At 39.2% G+C, this 22,212-nt stretch overlaps 1 protein-coding gene across 1 annotated transcript in view; it reads left to right on the top strand.

Moving 5' to 3' along the window:
* Window positions 1–21,729, top strand: part of SNX9 (sorting nexin 9) — a gene marked incomplete at its 3' end in the record, with an annotated part of 34,637 nt that extends 12,908 nt beyond the window's left edge. Inside the window, exons 4-13 of the mRNA XM_010132763.1 lie at window positions 2,447–2,630; window positions 3,380–3,533; window positions 4,931–5,015; window positions 5,842–5,967; window positions 6,263–6,380; window positions 9,073–9,203; window positions 10,630–10,733; window positions 13,047–13,150; window positions 15,762–15,839; window positions 21,653–21,729. Of these exons, the coding sequence (XP_010131065.1) occupies window positions 2,447–2,630; window positions 3,380–3,533; window positions 4,931–5,015; window positions 5,842–5,967; window positions 6,263–6,380; window positions 9,073–9,203; window positions 10,630–10,733; window positions 13,047–13,150; window positions 15,762–15,839; window positions 21,653–21,729 (1,161 nt within the window). The remainder of the gene's footprint in view (window positions 1–2,446; window positions 2,631–3,379; window positions 3,534–4,930; window positions 5,016–5,841; window positions 5,968–6,262; window positions 6,381–9,072; window positions 9,204–10,629; window positions 10,734–13,046; window positions 13,151–15,761; window positions 15,840–21,652) is intronic.
* Between the last annotated feature and the right edge of the window lie 483 nt (window positions 21,730–22,212).

Here is a 22,212-nt window from a genome sequence, read left to right as displayed (position 1 = left end):
CTCTTACCCTCCTTCCCTGGTGCCTCAGAAAGAAATATGAACCTTTGGCTGAAAGAAACTGGGTGGGAATAGCATATTCAATCCCTTTTATAGCCTGTGAGCAATATGCCCAGGGGGCAAGAACTTACCCCAGAGCTTTCTTGGACACTTCAGGAGTAAAATTTTCTGATTTGAATAGTGCTTTCACACAGGTACGTAGAGAGATAAAACACCTGAGAGGTCATTTTAAGTGTATCATTTATTGTAGATCAGCAACTGTCTGCATGTTTGGTGATGATCACTCTTGACATTCTTTAGTAGCATACCCAATGTTAATATTGCCTCTCCCTTGTTTTGCAGTGGATTTTAAGGTTTCTTTGCCACCCATTCGTACCAGATTTCACACGAACTACAGAGAAGGGGAAAACTTTACTCAGCCTTTTGGCAATCATCCCACTTTAGCGCTTTTATTTGCCAGTGATCAGCACAACATACATTGCAGAAGTAAATGCAAATGAATGTTATGCAAACTATTCTTTTCTAGGTGCTCTGTTATGTCCGGGGCAGGCATGCTTTCCCATGTGGTTGGGCCCCAGCATATTTGTTTTCCTTTAGCAAAAATGATGAACTCTGACTGAAGGCATTTATGGTTCTTTCTCTTTACGTAAACTGGGATCAGGTGAACATCATAGGAGGAGCAGGCTGGTACCTTATAAGCTACCAGCCACTTCTTTGTAATTGCACTGTTATCAGCTATCCAAGAATTACATAGACCTCTAGGATACCTTAGGGGGTGGTTTTCTTGCATCAGTTTCATTGAGGGGAAAAAACAGGAAAAAAAAAATGCCCCAAACTATCAAAATAGAAGCTGTCCACAGAATCTCTCTCATACCATCAGTTCCTAGACACCCACTGACTCCAGTGAGTCTTCTGAATGGTGAGTTTCCTCTTGTTTGGGGGAATGGTCTTAATTTCCACATCCTGGGAATTCTGTACCTAAAGAACAGGCGTTACATGAAAACAGTACTATCAGTCCAAAGCATTTTCAAGTCTTAAAGATTTGATAGTGTCTGTGAAATCTGACTGTCAGATGACTTTATTTTAGGAAAAACTAAAGTGAGAGCTTCATTCCTAGGTATTATCTCCAAGCTGAAATGAGAGGAGAGAATTTTAGTAAGGAAAAATGGAGCGTGGAATAGCTATACGTTTTCTGTGTATTTTGTGTAAGAAACAAACATTCAACATTTTGGCAGAGAATAATTTGGCTTTTAGTGGCTTTCAGTAAAACTCTGTACTGGCAAATGTTCTAAGATTCATGTAGATATTATAGTCTAATAGCAATTAATTTATATTAGGCATACCTTCTTTGATATGCTGCTTCATGATAAAATGCACTGGATTCTGTAGGTTTTTAGACTTCCTTTTACGAAACTCTGTTTCTCCCTCTACTGAACAAGACAAGCTCTGTAGGCTTTGTTTGCTTTCCTTCCCCTTCTCCTCCTTCCTCCTCCTAGACTTTGGGTGTGTGGGTTTTGATTTGTGTGGGTGTGGAGGGTTTTTTTTTTAACTTCTGCTGGCTAGTCCCTGCGCTAAGTGTCTGGGGTAGACTGCACTTAACTAGTCAGTGCTTTTTTGAAGTGTGGTGTTAAAATCAAGCTGAGCTGAGCAGGATGCTAAGTTATTAAACCAAGTTACTGACAGGTGAACTTGACAAATTAATGCAGTAGAGACATGTCTGCTCTACACTTTCACTGAGGTTTCCACCTCAACAGCATCAGCAGAAGGGTATGTATGATTACCTTCACCAGAGGCTTTTGCTGAAAGAGTAGGTCTACAGGGAGATGCCAGACTTCCCTGGCAGATGTTTGCTTCCTTCCCTTGTCTTTGACATGAATGAATGAAGACCTGACAGGGAAGCTGAGCAGGTTACTGGCCCTAACTCCCTAACTGTCACACCAATAGTGATGGCGTGGGTGGGAAATTTATGATTTGCTTTTACCAAGGCTATTAATCTGCATTTGATAAAATAAACATTTGGAAAAAATCCTATCCTTGACTTTTGAGTTCCTGTTTTAGATGTGCTAATTAGTCTATGGCTTTATGTAATTAATAGTTCACATGCATCATACTTACAGTGTTGATGTAAAATAATTACCATGGGTAAGAATGTTTCCTGACACTGTTGGAACAAATAGTTTAATTTCCCTGAGGATATTTAACGTTCTTATTAGTATGTATTGGTGTCACATTGCTGGAAAGCTGATCAGTTCTTCCAAGTGCTTGCTGCAATCAAGAACTGTGTAGCTGGGAGCTCCAGATTTGTCAGCTGCTCCCAAACTGAACAAGTAAAGTGCTGAATGCAAACTTATAGCCCATCAGGAAGATATCAGAGTTCAAGAATAAAGTACATGGTTGATGCTCGTTTCTTCAGCAATTTCTAATTTAATTCTATCTTTATACAATATAGGCAAATAATGCCAGTGATCCTTGGTCCAGCTGGAATGTTGGGAAGTCTGGGAACTGGGATAATGGAAATGCTGCTGACAGCTGGGCGACAAAACCTGAAAGTGCAGCTGGGCAGAGAAACAGTACTTCAAATAACTGGGAGTCAGCAGCAGCATTTGGTCATCCACAGGCATATCAAGGACCAGGTGTGCTAATAATGCTCTTATTTTTTGATTCATTAGAGTAGGTGGACAGGAGAGGTAAGAATTGCTTAATCTTTCATAACTATAAGCCATGGCTTATTTAAAAAACATAACCAAACCATCTTCCTGTTAGCACATTGCCATGTGGGTAAGCTGGACAGTAAAGTAATAGGGTATTTTTAAAATAAAATGAAAGAAAAATCAGATACACCACAATGGACACCTCAAACTTATATGGAAATCTGGCAAACCAAAGTCTCGTGCATACATGATCTATTCTCAGGCATGTTGTTCAGCTTATATAACTGGATCTTAAACTTGAATTTGTGGTCTCAGGCCTGTGAAGTAGTCATCACTTAAATCCTTAATTTTAGGCAGTGGCTAGCCTTTCAGAAGGCTTCTCTACCTTTTAGTAATAAAAGCCTAAATTAAGAGGAGAACTCATAACTGGGGAATGCTAATATGGAGTCTATGAATATGGAACACTAGTGAATTAATCTTCAACACACTAGCATCTCTTCTTAATTTTTCTTCTTTTTTTTCCCTCTCCGTGAATTTCTAGTGTAGTGTTTTGCAGGTTGTATTTGGTGGGGATGGTGATAATTGAGGACGAGTTATAAAATAGAAAGCTGAACTCTTCGTATATTGACCTTACTGATTATTACAAGTGCTGGGGTAGCTGATTCTGCTTTTAAAGAGAAAATATTTAACTTTCTCCTTTCCCTATCCCCTTACCCCCTCCTGTACTTCAGCAGCTGCTGATGACGATGATTGGGATGATGACTGGGATGACCCAAAATCAAGTTCACCATCATACCTTGGTTACAAGGAGACTGAGGCATCAGAGGCTGGCGGGGTCCAGCGTGGAAATTCTCGTGCAGCTGCTATGAAGTTACCGCTTAACAAGTAATGGAAACTGCAGGACAAATATGTATATATTGAAGAGAATTGGAATTTGTCAAGATGTGTAAATGTGTGACCATTTAACCTTCTTGAAATATGCAATGTAAATATCAAAATTTGGGGGTAAAAGTGGAATTGGATTTGTAGTTCAGAATTCTTCCTGTGTGATCAGAGGACACGGATCCATGAATGTACATGATAAAGCTATATAATTTTTGGAGGTGTTATATAGCCAAATGACACTTTTTGCAAGGCCTGAACTTTTGGACCTACGGGTGTTTAAAATTTAACTGTTTGTAACACTGTGTATGCTTACTGAAAATGAAAGGTAATGGGTGGCTTGTTCATACAGTGAGACTGAGACATGCTGCCCCAGAGTTCCTGTGCGATTTGAGTTGCTAGGAGTAGTGGGGGAAAGTTCAGTTCTCCTTTATCTGTGTATCACCCAGGTTAATTCTTGAGCCCCAGAAAGCTTGTTTTTTAGATAAAAATCTTACAGTAGCATGAAGCTTTGTTAGGGTTATACTAGCATTATCTCATGTTACAGCTTAATGGTTGTCTATTCTAAAACTACTGTTACTCTGAGAAGCTGCTGTGTGGTAAGCTCTAAGTGGGTGAAAGCAGAGTAGAAAAGGATTGTAGAATAATGGTTTCCTTGGGTAAGAAACTAAAATTGACTAGTGGTGCAGAGACAGTTGAGGAGGCTTTGTGCAGTTTTGCAACCGTATCTTTGCATCATTGTGGCACCGACTTATAGTAAAATCGTAGTATAACCAGCATAAACTTACCTTATTTAAGAGCATTATTTGTTCGTGAAGTCAGTCCTTTCCTGCTCATGTCTCTCCAAGCAGGCAGTAGGTTGGCAGTACTTGAAGAGCTAAGTATCTTACTAATTGGAAAGAGAACCACCATTTGCTTTTAGTAAGACTTTAAAGATGTTACGGTAATTTTTTTTTTTTGTGGTTTTCTTTCTAAGTAGTGGATAAATTATTTAACATAACTTATGTTTAGAAGCACTTGATAAATCTGCAGTTTCTTTCAGATGATTCAATTCTCATAATCCTGAAACAGTAGGACTGTGTAGGAGTGTGTGCATGTGTGCATTTCCAGAGAGAGTGGATTACACTTTATGTCCTCCTGTTAGGTTTGCTCTGATGAGCTGCAGAGCACAAATAGGTACTTTGCCCTGGAAGAAGTGGCTTGCATTACTTAAATAAGCTGGAGGTCAGTATCTAAAATTTTTCTGCTTTTTCGGGCCAAACGGTTGGTTGTTTAATCCACATCAATTCGTTTCCATACTCAAGAAATACTAAGGGTTTTCTCTATAGTGGCAGGTAATTCTGCATATGTCAAAGGAAGGAAAATACAGAATAAACTTATTACTTCATTTTTATTGTTAGATTTCCTGGATTTGCAAAACCTGGGATGGAACAGTATCTATTGGCAAAGCAGCTAGCAAAACCCAAAGAGAAAATTTCCATAATTGTAAGTTGAGGATGCGTGTGTAGTTTTTGTGTGGGGGTGGTGTGGTTTGTTTTGGGGTTGGGTTTTCTTGTTTTGGGTTTTCTTGCGTTGTGGGTTTTGGTTGGGTGTGGGATTTTAGGTTTTTTTCTTTTTTAATCTTTACCACCCTTCCGTTTTTCCCCAGCTTAACTTTTAGCTTCAGGGTTGCTATATGTATTTTGGTCAGAAGAAATTGATACTGAACATATAATTAGAAATAAAACAGTCATAATAAAACTGCGTACCATTTAAGTAATTTAAAGTTGTGGTAGACTGCATTTTAGAGTCATATCATCGAGAGATTTTTCAGGGTCAAGTCTTAACTCCTCCTTTTGTCTAAATATGCAGATTTTTTCAGTATTTTTTTCTCATGCTGGATCTGCATTGCTTGTCATCATGAAAGTAAGCCTTTTTGGGGTTGGGAGGCAGAGCAAATATATTACCTGTCTATTATCTAGATAGTTAATATATAGAAACCAGATTCATAAAGCTTTGCAATATTCAGTCATGATGGTCAGGTCATCTTCTGATCTAAAACGAAACTCTTCTAGATATATGCTGTTCTAGTGAAATGGCGTTGAAGTAGTAATCCTTCCTTTGCTGTTTGGGGAAAAAATGTGAAATGCATAATATAAACACAACTGTGCTCAATGATCCGTGGTTGTGAGAAACCCCTGTATTTCCTGACTGACAAGCTCTCACTGAAATCAGTGGAAACTTTCAAGTGAGGAGAGATAGTATTTGTTTCCTTGTTTGCAGCTGGGTACACCATGATGTACTTAAAGATAATATTTGCGATTTATTACAGATTGGTGATTATGGCCCCATGTGGGTTTATCCTACCTCTACCTTTGACTGCGTGGTGGCAGATCCCAAAAAAGGTTCTAAAATGTATGGTCTCAAGAGCTACATTGAATATCAGCTGACCTGCACTGTAAGTTTTTCTGAAAAGAGATTTTCTCTCTCACAAACATGGGTCCTTTGTACATAGAAATGGTAGAGTTTGTGTGACTTGGTTATGCAGTTGTAAGAGTGAGTGGTCGTTGTCACACGTTTTTCCCCAAAGAGTTACTTTGTTCTAGCATTTCAAGTTCTTCTGTAATTACAGATTCAAGGCTCTAAATCATAAATTTTATTTACATTCCATGTATTTACTGTTCTGGTCATGCTTGTTTCATGTCACTATCTATAGATGCCTGTAAAAATTCAGAGTTGCGTTTCTCTTGCAGAACACTAATCGGTCTGTCAACCACAGATACAAGCACTTTGACTGGTTGTATGAGCGTCTCCTGGTTAAATTTGGATTAGCCATTCCAATCCCATCTCTTCCAGACAAGCAAGTAACAGGTAATTATTCCCAGTTGTGAATTCATGAGATGGGAAATAAGAAGATAATTTTTTTTACGAAGTTTAGTTATTTCTTACTGTTTGGTTTTTCCCATATTTTTAAAGAAGGTATCAAAAAAAGCCCAACCTTTTACCATTCAAAATTCATGATGCATTGTGATGGCCTATTGATAATAAAATATTGGCACTAAGAGCGTCATTTCGGAACTCAGATTATCTAGTCCAGTGATTTTAAAAAAAAAAATATTTAAAACCAAACAAAAGATGCCCTAGACACTACAGAAAAGAATATTTATTATTAGAGAGAAAACTGCTTGTGTTCTGTATTCACTGACTGTCTGGCGAAATGGTTTTTGAGGGTGTGGGTATTTTAGGGGGGAATGGAGGTGATATGTTTTGGTTTGGGTTTTTTTTTTCTTTTGCACTTGTTTGTAAATGTGTTATGTTGTAGGAGCCTTGAAGCAAAGCTCCGAAAGGAAAGGCAGCATCCCCTTACAAACTGTGGGGTTTTGCTCACAAGTAAAATGTTGCAGCTGTTTCTCCTGTTGATCAGTTTCACACTTGAAAACCATCTTTCACTTGTATAAAGTTCTGCTCTGGTTTGATGTCAGTTCAGCTTGACCAAATTCTGTAAAGTTTATGGAAGTCTTTAGCTCTGACTTCAGAAAAAAGTGGAATTGAGCCCTTTAAATGCTCGTAAGTTCAGTCATTGCAATTGAATATGGCAATGCCTGTGTGTTTTCAGTAGTCTCTGGCTTCCTTTCAACAAGGGAGTTCTAGAGCGTGTATGAAGAATTGGACATCGGTGTAGGAGGAAAATGCGTTAATTTTGCCTATTTCCGCTTGTGTGTTTTCTGGTAAGATTTTTATACACCCTTTAAGACAACCAGCCAAAATCAAACATCCAGAAGCTGGCATGTTGCCAGCCATGTGGCTGTGGGCATCACTGAAAACCCGGCAGCTCTGCTGTGTTTGAAGAAAGCTAAGCATTGATGCAGATCCTGGGATAAATGCCGAGGAAACTGAAAAGTGAGGAAGCGACTTCCTCCCTTCCCCTTATTCTTATGTTTAGCATTCACCAGTATTTTTGCTTAAACATGGGCATGTGGACTAAAGGGGTAGCAGAAGACCTGATGGGGTCTTTAGATTTCATTGTAACTGTATTTTAAAAGACTGAAGAGTTTGGCATCACACTTAAACCTTGCCTGTGGATTTCAGTCTTCTGGAGTCTGTGGGACAGGATAACTTGCCTCATGAAAAAGAAGGAGAAAAAAAAAAAAAAGCATTCCTCTCTCTCTTTTCAGAATTTCCCATGTTTCGAAAAAAATTGTGCTTATTTTTCGTTATATTTAGGAGGCTTCTTTCTGAAGACTGTCCAGAAAAGTATTTCTGTCCGTTAGTCTTGGCCAGACTCTTGCCAAACAGACTTGACTTTGCCCAGGATCACGATTTGCTGGCGATGATATGCCTAATCACTAGCACATAACTTCCCAATGTTACTGTTTCTGTTGCCTTGCATTCCTTATGCTGCCAGGAGTGCTGTGGAGATTTCAGATAAAGGATGGAACAAGATGTTACTGCAGGTTATATAATGTCTCTTTCACAGTAGTTGATTTTTTTTTCCTTCCCTTAACTAATTTGCAGGAAATGTACCCATACCTAAACTTCATTTTTTCAATAGTTGTGTTCCTTACCTGCTAGTTTTGCTAGTTTCCATATTTGCGATTAAAAAAACCCAAAACCAACCAAACAAAAAAACTCCCCCACAAACCCCCAAAATATCAACACTAAAAAATCAACCTTGTGGAGCTGCTGCCATAGTAACTATACAGTAGAATTATATTGAAAGAGTACCTGTGTTCAAGATTTGTCATCTGCACTGCTATGGAAATTAGAAGAGATGGGTGCTCGAGGAATCTTTCATTCCTTTCAAATACATCCTACTCACTGTATGCTTTAGAAGTCTGGCATTGTGCGCATTTTTAACGGGAAAAGATTCTCTCAAGAAGACGCAGTTTGTGCTGAAACATTCTTGTAAATAGACAGTGATGATGCACTACTGGTTAAAAAAAAATTGACTACCAGAAAAATCAGTTAGTCTTACATGTACGTATTCTACACGGTTTATACATGATTTATTGGGATTTTTTGAGTTATTTTCACAACATCTTTATTTACCTGTATAGGAATATGTTTATGGTAGGTATACTTTTTTAAAATCTGCTGTACGTATCTGAGCAGTCCAATTTCAAATGCTCTGTTAGCTAGGACATGATGACTTGGAAAGTAAGTAGTTCCTTTTCCTCGAACGTTTTTGAGCCTTATGTTGACCAAGGATTTACTAGACTGTATCAGAAGAATGTCTGCATTCTGAGCCTGTGCCCAGCTTCTCTCTTGAGTAATAGGAATACCTAATTTTTCCATCTGAAAGTTTAATTTTTTTCTGAAAAATTTTTGAATTGTGGGTGGGTGTTTATGTTTTTTTAATAATTCCTGACTATGTTTGAAAGGAGAACTCTTGGTCAGTAACCACTTTTGAGTAGTCAGCATAATGTATCTTTCTTGTAGTTCTGAATCATTAAATGGTTAATTGCTCAACACATGTATTACAGATGCTGTCTTAATTTAAAAGAAAATAGAATCCGAGGGCACTAAAGCAGAAGTATAACAACTGCTGTTCAATGTGTAACAGGGCGCTTTGAAGAAGAATTTATCAAAATGCGTATGGAGCGACTGCAAGCCTGGATGACAAGAATGTGTCGCCACCCTGTTGTCTCAGAAAGTGAAGTTTTCCAGCAATTTCTCAATTTCCGAGATGAGAAGGTAGGAAATAAAGTTCGCACACAGACTGAGATTGAGGAATTGCTTCCCCCATCCCTCTTGGAACCAAGAGTTCCCTTGGGAAGCTTCTCACCAGTCCGCCCCGCTGTGAGCAGTGGTGACGAGCTGAAAACTGCTGGGTTTACTAACCAGCTTTGCTGACTGACCAGCATGAAGCACAAGGCTGCTTGTGTGAAATGCTATACGCCTTTCCAGCAGAGGAGGGCTCTTTCAAGTGGCTTTGTTGCCAGTCTTTTCAGGACAGCTTATGTCCTTGAGCAGAGTAGGAACATGGAACAGCTCTTTTGGCTGTTGCCCTGGCGTGTCTCTAGACTTGCTAATCACTGCAGTCCTCTGGTACTGCTTTGCTAACAGAATCTACTTTGTAGCAGATCTAGGATATTTCTGATCCTTCATTATATATTGAAAAACAACCCACCCTACTTCAGAAACAGAGTTTTCACTGGAATGGGTTGTAATAGCGTTATGCTGCAGTCTCACCTGCTGTAACCAACCCTTTTTTATTCCTGTGCCCACCCCAGCAGTATCAGGCTGCTCTACAGCCTATGTCTTAAGCTATTTTTTAAGAGGTTTTAATATCTTCACCTTCAGTAAATAATGGTTTCTTCATGACTAAGCTCCAGCTCTGTTCAGAATTTGGGTACTTCATGATGAGGAAATAAGCAAGAAAACTCTGCTGCTTTTTCCTCCAAATAGTCATACTTGTAAATGCACACAGATTTTGCTGAAAAAGTAAATGATCTTGGAGGTTTTTAAGACCAAACTGAATAAAGCCCTGAGTAACTAAGGTCACAGCTGGCCATTTTTGAGTAGGAGGTTGATCTACAAACCTCTTGAGGTCACTTCCAACCAGAATTATTCTGTGATCCTGTAAGTAGCAGCTTAATAATGTAGTAAGTAGCAGTCCTGGTGAATTGCTGTGTGGATGGCCAGTGGAGAGCTTTATAATTGTGCTAGCTAGTCAGCAGTTCTTAGTATCTAACTTATGGCTGATATAAACAGAACAGATGTTGCAATGCATGGAATTTTAAACTTTTTTTATCTGTTCCTACTAAGTATGGCAATTGCATAATAGTCTCATGATCTTCTTGAGTAGCTTCTGGTATCAGCACTATCACGTGCAGAGATAGCTGAATGTAATTGCTCTTACACTGCATTTCAGTCATATACAAGAAGGGTCGCTTGACCCCAAAGTTTAAAACAACAAAGTGCACAAACAGGAGGGTGGGAAAATGTAAGAAACCTTGGCCCTACTGAAACTTTAAAAACATTTTAATTTACGAATGATCTATTGGTTAACTGTTCTCCTAAACATTTTATTTATTGCTTAAGTACATGTGCTTAAAGATACATGAAAAGTGGGGGTCAAACTTCTGTCCTTTTTTTTTTTTTTTTTTCTTTCCTCAAGGAGTGGAAAACTGGAAAGCGGAAGGCAGAAAAAGATGAAACTGTAGGAGTCCTGATCTTCTCCACGATGGAACCAGAAGCTCCTGACTTGGACATGGTAGAAATGTAAGGTGGTTTCTTTTCTCGTGGACATTGTGCATCTGCATATACACAGATACTGAGCTAATACAAAACTAGAGTAGAAAACATGCACATAACATTCATGGATTTGAAGAGTTATTCATCAAGGCAGAGCTAAAAAATTGTATGAATACGAGTTTTTCATATCAACACCCCCAAAACTGGGAGGAACTCCCTGTGATGACTCTGACTTCAGTGTCAGAATATTGAACCTAAAAAGATTTATGCAAAACTAGTTAACGAGATAAGAGTACTGGAAGATTCTATGGAGTTATGTTTTAAATTGCTCTGGAAGTGTATTTTGATCTTTAAACCTTCCATTGTGAACACTTGCAAAGTGTGCTAGACTTACCAAGTAGCTTAGGATAACTGTAAGGTGGACCATCAAGGAAAACAATGTTTCTGTAAAGTACTTGTAAATAAGGCATACACCGTATGATTATAATATCTGGTATTCATGGAAAGCTATTAAAAATGAGAACTGACTTACATTATCAAATTTCATTTTAAATGGGTTACTACATTTTTGGGCTACCTTTCTGGATGTGGAAATGGATAAATTTATTTTATACATTTATATGTTACATATACATACACTTTTTAATGCATTGTTCTCTTGGTTGTAGAGCTTTGGGTTTCCTGGAATGAAAGACTGGATTTACTCTGCAGCCTTTGTTTCACTCCTTTAGGCTTAATTGGTTTTCTTAGAAGATACATAGTATGCATGACACACTTTGCTAGTGTTGTAGAACATGGAGTCTTGGATAATGTTTTGTGTCTGAACCTGCGGATTAACTAGATGATAGAAGCGTTTGTAGTAGCAAAGCAGTAGTGTGCCTACTCCTGGAAATATCCCACAGAACCCTGGCAGGAAGTGACTAGCATATGATCTGCTAAACAGTTTGCCCCAGACAGGGTGAGGGCAGGCAAGCAGCCTGCAGGGAATGCTCACCAGAGGGTATTGGCTCTTGAGCTGGGGCAGGCAGCCTTGGGTTGTTCTGGGGACCTATGTCCAAGCATTGCAGGGTGGGCTGTAACACCTCAGATGACCACACCATGTCCCAGTGCCTGGAAGTGTCTCAGGGTGCTGTTAGGAGTGTGTATGAACAGTCTTTAAAGCCATTATTCCTGTAAGTCGACAGTCTGTTAGGTCCCCCAGTGAAAAGATGCTCTTTACTGAAGCAGTTTTGGCAGTCCTGTGTCATCCTCGTTTTCATCAAAGGATGGTAACACTGTGCTGATTCATGAACAACTTCTGTGGTCATGATACCACAGTGTATGAGGTACAGAAAATTAAAGGATGGTTTGCTACTGCAAAAATGGGAGTAAACCAAGGGCCTCTTGGAAAGCCTAGGTTCTGTTTCTGTGCAAGTAACTCTTCGGGTAGTGTTTCCCCAGTGTTTTCCTTAGCTGAGGAAGGAAGTGCTGGTGGGGGAGGTGGTCGAAACACAGCTGGAGCTGTTGCCCTGGCTCTGGGGAGTCACTTAGGGTTGCCTTGCTGTGAGGTCTTCAGCTGAGAGCATTTTTAAGATCTGATGCAGTTTGAATAATTCTCACTGAAAATGAGAAAATACATGTCTAGCTTTTTTTTGTAGAGCCCTTCTGTATATGCAGTGCTATGTTAATGGAAAGCTTTGGTAGCTGCATGAAAATATGCTTCAAGAGGGGTAAAAAGGCACATACTAATTCAGAGTTCTCTTTTGACCACCACTGATGTATTTTTTGCCTCCTCTATAACACAACTGAACACAACAGTATTGTCATTATAATACCAAGATATGCATATGTATTTCCCTAGAAGAACTGCTATATTAATTTTTATTAACCTATTTTAGATTTTTATTAAAATATTGGGAACAATTTTTTAATATTTGTTCATTGTATGAATTTTGCTACTTCTGTTACCGTAACATCTAATTTCCTGTCAATGTGCGGGCCTCCTCTTTGTGTTAAGTGCTCTAGGCATGCATCTTCCTCAAAATAGATTTTGGCTTTCTGTTGTTAATTGATCTCATTGGGGAGGATATGTACCTAGCAGGATTTTGGTTTGGTTTGGTTTTTTTAGGTAACTAATTATCGTAAGAATTATACTCCAATACCATGCATTTAACAGAATGGGGGGAAATAGCATGAAAAATGCCTGCATCTAAAGAGGCGAATTCTGACCTCAGCAAAATGCCACAGATTTCAAGGAATTAATTTATTTGATTTTTTTTTTTAAGACCTTGTTAACACTAATAAACATTTGAGTATTGAATTAAAACTGCTTTTTGGTTTTGCTTTTTCCAAATGCTACAGAGAACAGAAATGTGATGCAGTCGGTAGGTTCACCAAAGCCATGGATGATGGAGTTAAAGAGCTGCTGACAGTGGGACAAGAGCACTGGAAGAGATGTACAGGGCGTAAGTGTCCCTTCTGAATTCAACAGTCATTTCTGTGTTGCTTTTCTCTGTGAGTTTTTTGTGGTTTATAATTCAAGGCACCTCTTAAAACTGAAGGAAATCCTAAATTATCATGAGACTTTTATGGCATTCTGGCTGTTTTCAGTGTCTGACAGTATAAATTGTTCAAGTTCTTTTTTGTGATTTTGGGGAGTTTTTTCTTTCTTTCTTTCGTAACAGAAATATCTGGTTCTTGCCCATAGGTATAGAAGTATCAAAAGTTAAATGATTCTAGAACTTCTGCTAAAGCCCTTGTTGGACTTGTTCTCATATATTTGCTACTTCTGTACTTTATAGTGACATGGGCAAAGTAGACCTATCTATTTGATGAAATCATAAATGATTGCATTTTATTAACCCCTTATTTAGGGTTCTTGCATGCCAGGAAGAGTGATTTAAAGATGAAATTAGTATATAAAAAGAAAAACCGATTTGATTCTAACTTAATCTTTAGCCCAATTCTTTTTCTCCTATCTTGTCTCTTCCTTCCCACAGATATTTAGGGTTGCAGAACTTCACACCAAGTCCCTATGACTCTGCCTGGGCTCTAATTTCCTAGTCCACAGCAGTGTTCAGTGTTTGTGGCCATCACAAGGCAGCTATTGAAAGGAAGCAGGTACTACAGCTGAGGATCATAGTAAGAAACACTTCAGGGCAGGCTGTAGTGTCTGGCAACCAAAGACCTATCACATAAATCTCCTTTTTTTTTATGTCCTTTTTTTTTCTTCTTTTCAATTTCTGCAAAAAACGTCCCCAGGAGTAAGTACATCTCCTGAGTTATCTCTTTGCTGCTTTCTAATCTAACACTGCAATTGAGTATCTGACTGCAGGGAATGGGAAGTACAGAAGCCCAGTCTCTTCTGGTAGTGATTACATTAGACCTCAGTCTGTAGAATGTGAACTTTATTCACGTGTCCCCACTTTGAATGAGAGGGTTTCCTTCTACATGTCACTGTCTCTCCAGCTGGTCAAAAATAGTCTAACACAGCTCTAACATTGTACAGGTCTCACTTCACTAGGAAATAATACCCAGAGGGAAGTGGAAGGCAGGGGAAGGAATAAGGACCCTCATGAGACCAGAAAAATAACATTGCTTTGCCGTCTCAGAAGTAATGATAATAGTTAAGGGCTGGCTGTGATTTGTGCTTATGGTAGAAATTCAGTATTCATTGCTAAAGTCTCCCTAAACTTATGACACTAGTGCTTTAGGAATGGAATGATTCTTCTGATACTTACAGCTATTAAGTAGTTAGCATAAATGCAGTCAGATAAAAATAAATAAAGTCAAGTCAGATGTGATCATGTCAAAAATTTTAACTTTTCCAGACATTCATACTGAGTAGAAAAAGGAACCAAGGTAAATCTGTAAACACAAACCAAAAGAATCACAGTAGTCTCTTAAGTTTGAAGTTCCCTGTCAGCTCTAGTCCCAGCTCCTTGTCAGAAGCATTGTGCCACTTCCTGAACAATAGTTACATGCATTCCATTCTATGATATTTTAAATGACCGACAGTGGAAACTTCTTAAATGCAAGTGAAAAGAAACCAAACATTCTTCACTGAAGTTTCCATGGGGGAATTCAGAAACAGGTTAATGGCAGATAACAGAACTCTAGTAATCTGAATGGTACCTGTTGTATAAGAAATACCAGTTGTCATAAATAATATAACTTCTGGGCAATAACTTGATCAAAGATAATCAATAAAATTATGCAGTTGAGGGAGTTTGGGGTGTTTTTTGAGTTTTTGGGGGTTTTTACCACACAAAGGGATTCATGTGAAAATCAAAATCAAATCTAAAGCAACTAAAAAACTGGTATTTACTTGGACAGCGCACTCTCTGAATACAAGTATTTGAGATGAAAAACCACATTTACTTTTTTTCTGCTACCATAAGTAGCTTATAAAAAATTGCCTTTGCATTGCAGACTGCTTTTTAGGCCTCTGGGGTGGTGGTATTCCAACTGTTAATAATGAACGTACTCATAAATTACAGCTTACTGATTGCATGGGGAGAAAACAATTTATGCATACATTTTCAGTAAGGTGATGGTAAAAAAACCCCAAGATAATCTTGGTTTTTAGTGCCTTTAGATACAAACCCCATGATTTGAGGAGAGTTTAGGTGTTACAGGTCTGTATAATAATCTTCTCTCTGAAAAGATTAATGAGATATATTCTCCATACTGCTGCAGCACTTCCCCTGCTGCCCAGAGGATAAAGTCTGCTTATGAGGGGGAGAACAAAATCTCGCTGTATGCATAGGAGGACTGAGCTAGGAGTGCAGTGAGATTTTATTTCTTGAGTTTTTTTAATAGCAGTCACACAGTTTCCCCAGCTGTTTGTGGCTTTCAAGAATCCAGATTGCAATTGCTTTATCCAGTTTTGGAACGTCTGTAGCGGGGGGTGGGTAAGAATGTGATTGTAAATGCTTTACTAGAGGAAATGTGAAACCTAGTTGTTTTTGACATCTGCTTCTATCAAATTTGGAAATGCTGAAGATTTAGCCTCACTTACCCTTATGGGGTTTTGCTTCTATGCCCCTCTTTTACCCACCCTTTTTCCACTTTCAGCACTACCCAAGGAATACCAGAAGATAGGAAAAGCATTGCAGAGCCTGGCACTAGTCTTCAGTACGAGTGGATACCAAGGTACTTTTATAGCTTCATTTGTACTTTGCTTAACAAAAGCTATTTAAATTACATCATACTACACTTTTGCCAAAGATCCTAATGCTTTCCTCTGAACTTCAGATGTCAAACATGATTCTGGAAAAAGTACTTAAAACCTCTTTCTCTGTGTATATTGGGGGGGGTATATTCTAGCCTGCAATCTTGTTTTGTCTCATGTGTAATCATGCGGTGGGTTGGTGATGGTGGAGTTTAGCTTGATCTCATTAATGTGTAATCTGATCACTGACCTGACTGACAAAACATGCTGAAGCATTTTTTGTGATAACAAAGAAAGAGGAGAAAATGTGGCCTTGAAAATACTTGTCACAGAACTATTGTGTGGCTTCATGAAACTACAGCTCCACATGAGGATGGAAAATGAATTACAAGATCTTCATATACCATTACGTGGGTTGGAAGGTTGGCTTTCTACTTTTTCAAGAGCCCTAAAATAAAGCCTGTCACATTAGGTATGAAAATTGTGGGAGGGAAAAGGAGACCATCAATTGGTCAAAGTTCTCCTAAAATGTAGTCTTTAGCCAAACTTAAAATCTTGCTTTGATACTTTAAGTTCTGCTCTGTTTTCCAGATAACTGGAAAATACTGCTGCATATCCCAGAGGGAGCTTTTGGGGTTTTTTGTTTTTTTTTTATTAGACTTAATAGTAAAATGGCTCTGTTCTAAAACCTTAATGTTAAAGCCTAGAGACTTCTGAAATCTTTCCTTCTTAGGACTTTTAGTAGATCAGTACTTACTCTGAATACTCATCTATCCTTTCTTTGTACTCTTAAAGCTTTTTGCCCTATAAACCATGCATGAAAACGCAACCACTTCTTAAAGTAAGGTTCTCTGCTACTGGAAACATTGGGAATAGGCATAATCCCTGTAGTTTGTTCTCACCTTTGTCCTGTACTTGCAGCAGAATGTCTGCTTAGTTAGAATTGGAGCATAGAATTGTTGCCTAAAACGTAAGTTTTGGATGTGAGAACCAAGCAGGAGATTTGCATAGTTAATGTAATTCTCACATGGGTTAGAGAACTGTAAATCCTAGCCAGATACACTCTATAGCAAGAATTCTTGAGAAAGAACTGAAAATTGCTTGGACTACAACGTACACACTTTTGCCAGGGTAAAGGGAAAATAATATGGCTTAAAGCTAGAATGCAAAATTGCAGATCAGCTTAAGGAAAGCTTCAATTTTATTTCCAGCTTCTTTGAGTGGTGTGTTAAAATGAGTCCCATACTGCTTGGGAACAAGGCAAGGATGTTTCTTTTTGCCGTTTGCCCGGTTGTACCTAGTGGCACTCCTGTATTTTGCTTTTAACTGGTACACCTGTTTTTTTTTTTTTTCAGAATTAATACTAAATGGAATTCTTTGCTTTTTAATTTGAGTTCTGAGGAAGAGGGGGAGAGTGCGTGTGTTGCTTTAAATGTCTTCATCACTGCTGTCCTCACTCTGTCCTGCCCACTGTTGTGTGCAATTTCATTTGATAGTTGTTGCAGGTTCAGGTCTGTGGATTAAGCAGACTGTATACAAAAGATGTAAGCCCCTGGATTTAAACTGATTGGATGTGGCTCTCCTGATCTCAATATTTAAAAGAAGGCACAGTCCTTCAAATGAAGAAGTACTAGCTAGGCTGAGTATGGGTATGATTTTTCTGGACTGTCAGTAAAGATGAATAGCTCCTTCAGCCATACTTAAAGGTGCTCAGTACAGTTTCTGCTGGGAGCTGAATTTCTTCATCTTTTTTTTTTTTTTTTTCTTTTTTAATACTTCAGTAGTGGAAGTTTAAGCATATTGGTCACTGAAGATTGCCATGACCAATTTGATGACATAGACATTTCCAGCTACTGGTAGCTGACTTCTGACATACTGAATACACTGTTAGTTGGCTCATTTGCGCAGTCAGGATTGGATGTATCTACTATCCTTTACCTCTTTAATCAGTGCCGTCCGTTTCTCTGCAAAGCCTTATGTGTGGTGAGTGTCTACTGCCTTCTCTTCTGATTTCCAGCCTAAAATGTTAAAGATTGCACCAGACAAGATGCACTTATTAATCTGATGCGATCAAGCTCTTTTTCTCATGCTGTAGAATGAGCCTTATCAGTTAGCTGCCAGCCACAGTGTATGTTAGGAATCTGTCACCAGTATTTGCAGAGGCAGGGATACCTTTAAAACTATCAAGGACACATTGAGAGGCTCTCATTTAACTTGGCCATGGGCATGTGTACGAGCTGCTTGGTTTTAAGAACACATGATTGGAAAGTATGGTCGTGGTCCAAAAATGCATGTTGGACAGTTCCAGGCTATGCCTGGAAGCGTCTTACAGCCTGGCACTGCGTTGCCTGTCTTATTGCATCATACGATGCTCTTAGGTTAACACAACCTTAAATAGCGTGGCTTCTATTTTGTAGCACCGAATCTGCGTGAGTCTTTCCCCTATTTTAAGAATACTTGAATGGCTATGGCATGCCATTCAACCTTAGTAAGATCTCCTAATCCTACCTCACCCCTCAGGAGTTTTGTTAGGCAGTTACATGCAAGTTTCACTATCCTGGCAGGTAGCAACAGGCACATCTTGCATTCCAAGCTGCTTGTGTGCTGAACATTGTCAATATGAAGTGTACTCGTCAAGAAAAATCTTGCTGTAGGTGGTTTCCTGCTATGTCAGGCTTGATCTTTTTCTTACTCCTCGATGTGTTAAAACATGCTTAGTAAAGAAAAAAACAAAACAAAACCCCACACCAAACTAAAAGCACTTCTGGACAAAAACAAATTCTGCTGCCCCAGTCAAGCCTGACAAAGCATTAGTTCCCTCACTATGCCTGGTGTATTCCCTCAGACATCACAATCACTGGCTTGTACCAAGCAGTTGAACTGCTAAGAGATGTTCTGCTAAACATCTCCAGAAGACTTCTCATAGGGTTACTTTTTTCCTTATCTCCTTTTGACAGTGTGCAGGCCTATAAATCAATGAAATACCAGTTTCTTTTCATGGTTGGGTTAAAATATCTGTAGAATACTACTGACCACTTTAACTGGCCTTTTTACAACTACCTTTAGTCAATGCTTTTAAGCCCTCTCTGTTTTTCATGAGGATTTGTGTAATGCACACTGCCCTGATTTTGTTGTAAATATCAGCAGTGTGTGGGGCTTTGTGCTTTTCCATTGATTAAAGAACCCCTGACATGCTGGTATGTCCTTGCTGGGACTGGGACTCAGCTCAGCTTTCATGGCTTAAGTCCATTCTGAGCTTCAGATAGGTTCAGCTGAGCAGGCTGGAAACTTGGTGCTGTCCAAGTAACAAGACTCTGACCGAAACCCATACTGACAACAGTGACGGGGAGCAATCTGCTGCTGGCATTCAAGTTGCTGCAATAGGTGAGGATGAGGGTTGTGTGTGGTATCTCTGACAAGGTGTTCTGGTAGGGAGTGACTGACTGAGCGTGACATGACACTGCTGATAACACGTATTAGGAATTGGAGAATGTGGCAGGTGAGAGGTGAAATCTGACTCTCTAAGGCTGCCCTGACACTACCTGAAAAAGAGATTGTAGAAGAAAAGGATGCAGCAGATACTGGCTTCTGACTCTCAAGTCACAACACTTTTTGTCCCAAAATCTAGGAGTCAATTGTCTAAGCAGCAGTTACTTCGAGATTACTCAAGGTTACTTCTGAGGAGATGTGGGGAATTCTGAAGTAATAAAATTATTTAAGTCTACCTGAAATAATTAGATTGATCTCCCTGAAATTGCTTTATGGTTTTACAACAATGTGAATACATCTTCAGAATTATGTACCTCTTAGATTTCACAGTGGCTTTTATTTTTCTTCTATCCAAACAGGCTCAAATAGGAGAAAACCTACTATTTCTGTAGCAGTACTTGTGTTGCTGGACTTAGTAGTGCTAAGGGCTAGCAGCTTTCCTCAAAGCTTTTGATTTTATGACACCAGTCTAATGGAAAGTAAAAACTGATAGAACTGAAGCAACATTCAGTCATTACCTTGTTTCCTTTAGGACATGCTAAAATGAAGGAATCCTGTCTAATGTCTAACATAGATTAATCCATATGTTGTAGTACAAGGAGATACTTTAATATTCAAATTAATCATAACAGAAAATGACCAAACCTTGATTTCATTAAAGTAATTTAATTCATCATCATCATCATGGCTTGGCTTCGTGAACAAAGATTTGGGAAGGGCTTTTCCCACGCTCACTGCAAGCGATGAGTGCACCCTTCGGGTCTGCGCAGTGGATTTTTTAGGTGAGGCGCAGCGTGCGCGGAACTGGCTCCACCCTTTACACCTGAGGTTCATCTGCCAGGGCCTAGTGAGCTTGGACGGTGACAGCAAAGTCCTCGGGTCATAGGTTTGGTTAGAGTGTCCTTCTCTTAGATGATGGATGCCTTACAAGGCTAAACGAGCTCCATCTGCCCGGGTTTGGGGTCAGAGTTGTCCTTCTCCTAGGATGGTTGCCCGAAGGCTAGTGAGCCCATCCTGCCCATGGACACACTTTGTCTGACCCTTCAGCTGAGACCTGTCTTTCTTGGGAGACCCCACCGGAGGCACATGCCACCACCAGCACAGCTCTCAACCTCACAAGGGCACGCAAGCTCTTTCCCCACGGCAAGGGGGTGCCCGTGAAAGAGTCGCTGCTCTGCCTCCAGACATCTCAGACCCGGGCATGGGGCGGCCGGGGTCTGCCAAGAACGGGAGTCCCGGAGGAAAATCTAATTAATGTCTATGGAATAAAACCAATGTTCATAAAAGACTAACTGCTGCCTAATAGCAAGACATGTTTGAAAGGATGAGAAAAAAAAAACATTTTCTTAAGCTAAAATTTTGTATCTGTAAATTACACCTTCCCTTCTCCACCTCAATTTGCTTTCCGTTCTGTTGACTACATGCTTCGGACAAGCTAACAAGGATGGGAAAAACCTGTGGTGTTTTGGGAAGGTGAAGTGGCATTGAAAAAAACAAGAATGTAAGGCTTGTTTCCATCTTTGTCCCATGTAGCCGTGTCCTGCTAGTCATACAGTGTTATGAGTGCTTGTGGTGTCATCTAGCTTAGGGTGTGTGGTGATGTCTGTATTTTTCAGTGTAGTTTGTGCGGCCCTTTGATCTATTTCATATGATGATGTAAGTTAGAAACTCACTCTCAAAAGCAACGATTCTTACAGAGCTTGAAGATATTATCCAAGAGTTTCCTAAATGGTCAGAAATCTTGCTGGCAAGAAAGAAGTTAGTTGGGCCTCCTTCTGCTTCTCTTGACCTTCTTGACGATTACAGTCCAGGACTGTTGGCAAGCTTAGGGCTAGTGTCATTGCTCTGTAGAGCGTCATGGAGATTTTACTGCTTATCAGGTATTAAAATAATTATTAAAAATCAAAACCACAAGTGTCTCTTCAGCTTTCTTAGTCTATCTTCTAATGTCACCCTCCTTGTTCTCCTCTCCCTCCCATTCTGGTAAGCTTCCTGTTGCCCTGTGTGGGAGTATACCTATGTATTTAAACTACATTAAATTATGAAATATGGAGTGAACAGTTCTGCTGGTACTGTAGTATAACAGGGTCTACCTGGTCCCGTTAGCATCCATTTTCTACAAGATCTTCACAGTTTTCTGTCTTTAATGGTATAAAAACTACTAATATATTTCTAGTTCCTTTATTACTGTTGGTTATGAAATGACAACTAGGCATTTATTACTGTAAAGTAAGCTATTTTAGAAATTTGCCTTGCATCAAGGCAAGTTTCTCACTGTAATTAGAACTCTGATGTTTACTTTTAGGAGAATCTGATCTCAATGGAGCAATAACAGAAGCAGGAAAAACCTATGAAGAAATCGCTAGTCTCGTAGCAGATCAGGTAGGAGTACCACGGATGCATTGGCGTAGGGTGTACAAACGTAACACCTATTTGGATCAGTTTTGCCTCTTCTTTTTTTCTTTTCTGTTAAACTGTAACTGCTAGTGCTGCAAATCAGTTAAACAAAATGACTATTAAATGCAGTTTGATGATCTCTTGTTACGTGTCTACTTAGGGGGGATATGATGGGAGGGTATTCTCTTGGATCAGAAAGCTCACATTATTTCTTCTAAAATACTAAAATGATTATTTCCTCTTTAAATGTGTTTTCTGGTGTCAGTGAGCTGTCTTCATTACTGATACAAAAGAATGAGATTTCATCAGGGACAGGTTTTCTACCTTCCCCCTATATTCCTCAAATGCCTGCAAGATCCAGACCCTGCTTTGTTTCGTTGTCTTGACATGCAAATGCCTCCTTCAGTAAAAATCTAGTTTTAAATAAATAAAATACTTCCTGATGTATTTTATATAAATATATATATG

The sequence above is a fragment of the Buceros rhinoceros genome, unplaced genomic scaffold, assembly GCF_000710305.1.
Source record: "Buceros rhinoceros silvestris isolate BGI_N320 unplaced genomic scaffold, ASM71030v1 scaffold4173, whole genome shotgun sequence".
NCBI lineage: Eukaryota > Metazoa > Chordata > Aves > Bucerotiformes > Bucerotidae > Buceros > Buceros rhinoceros.
This window is presented reverse-complemented; position numbering and strand designations above follow the sequence as displayed.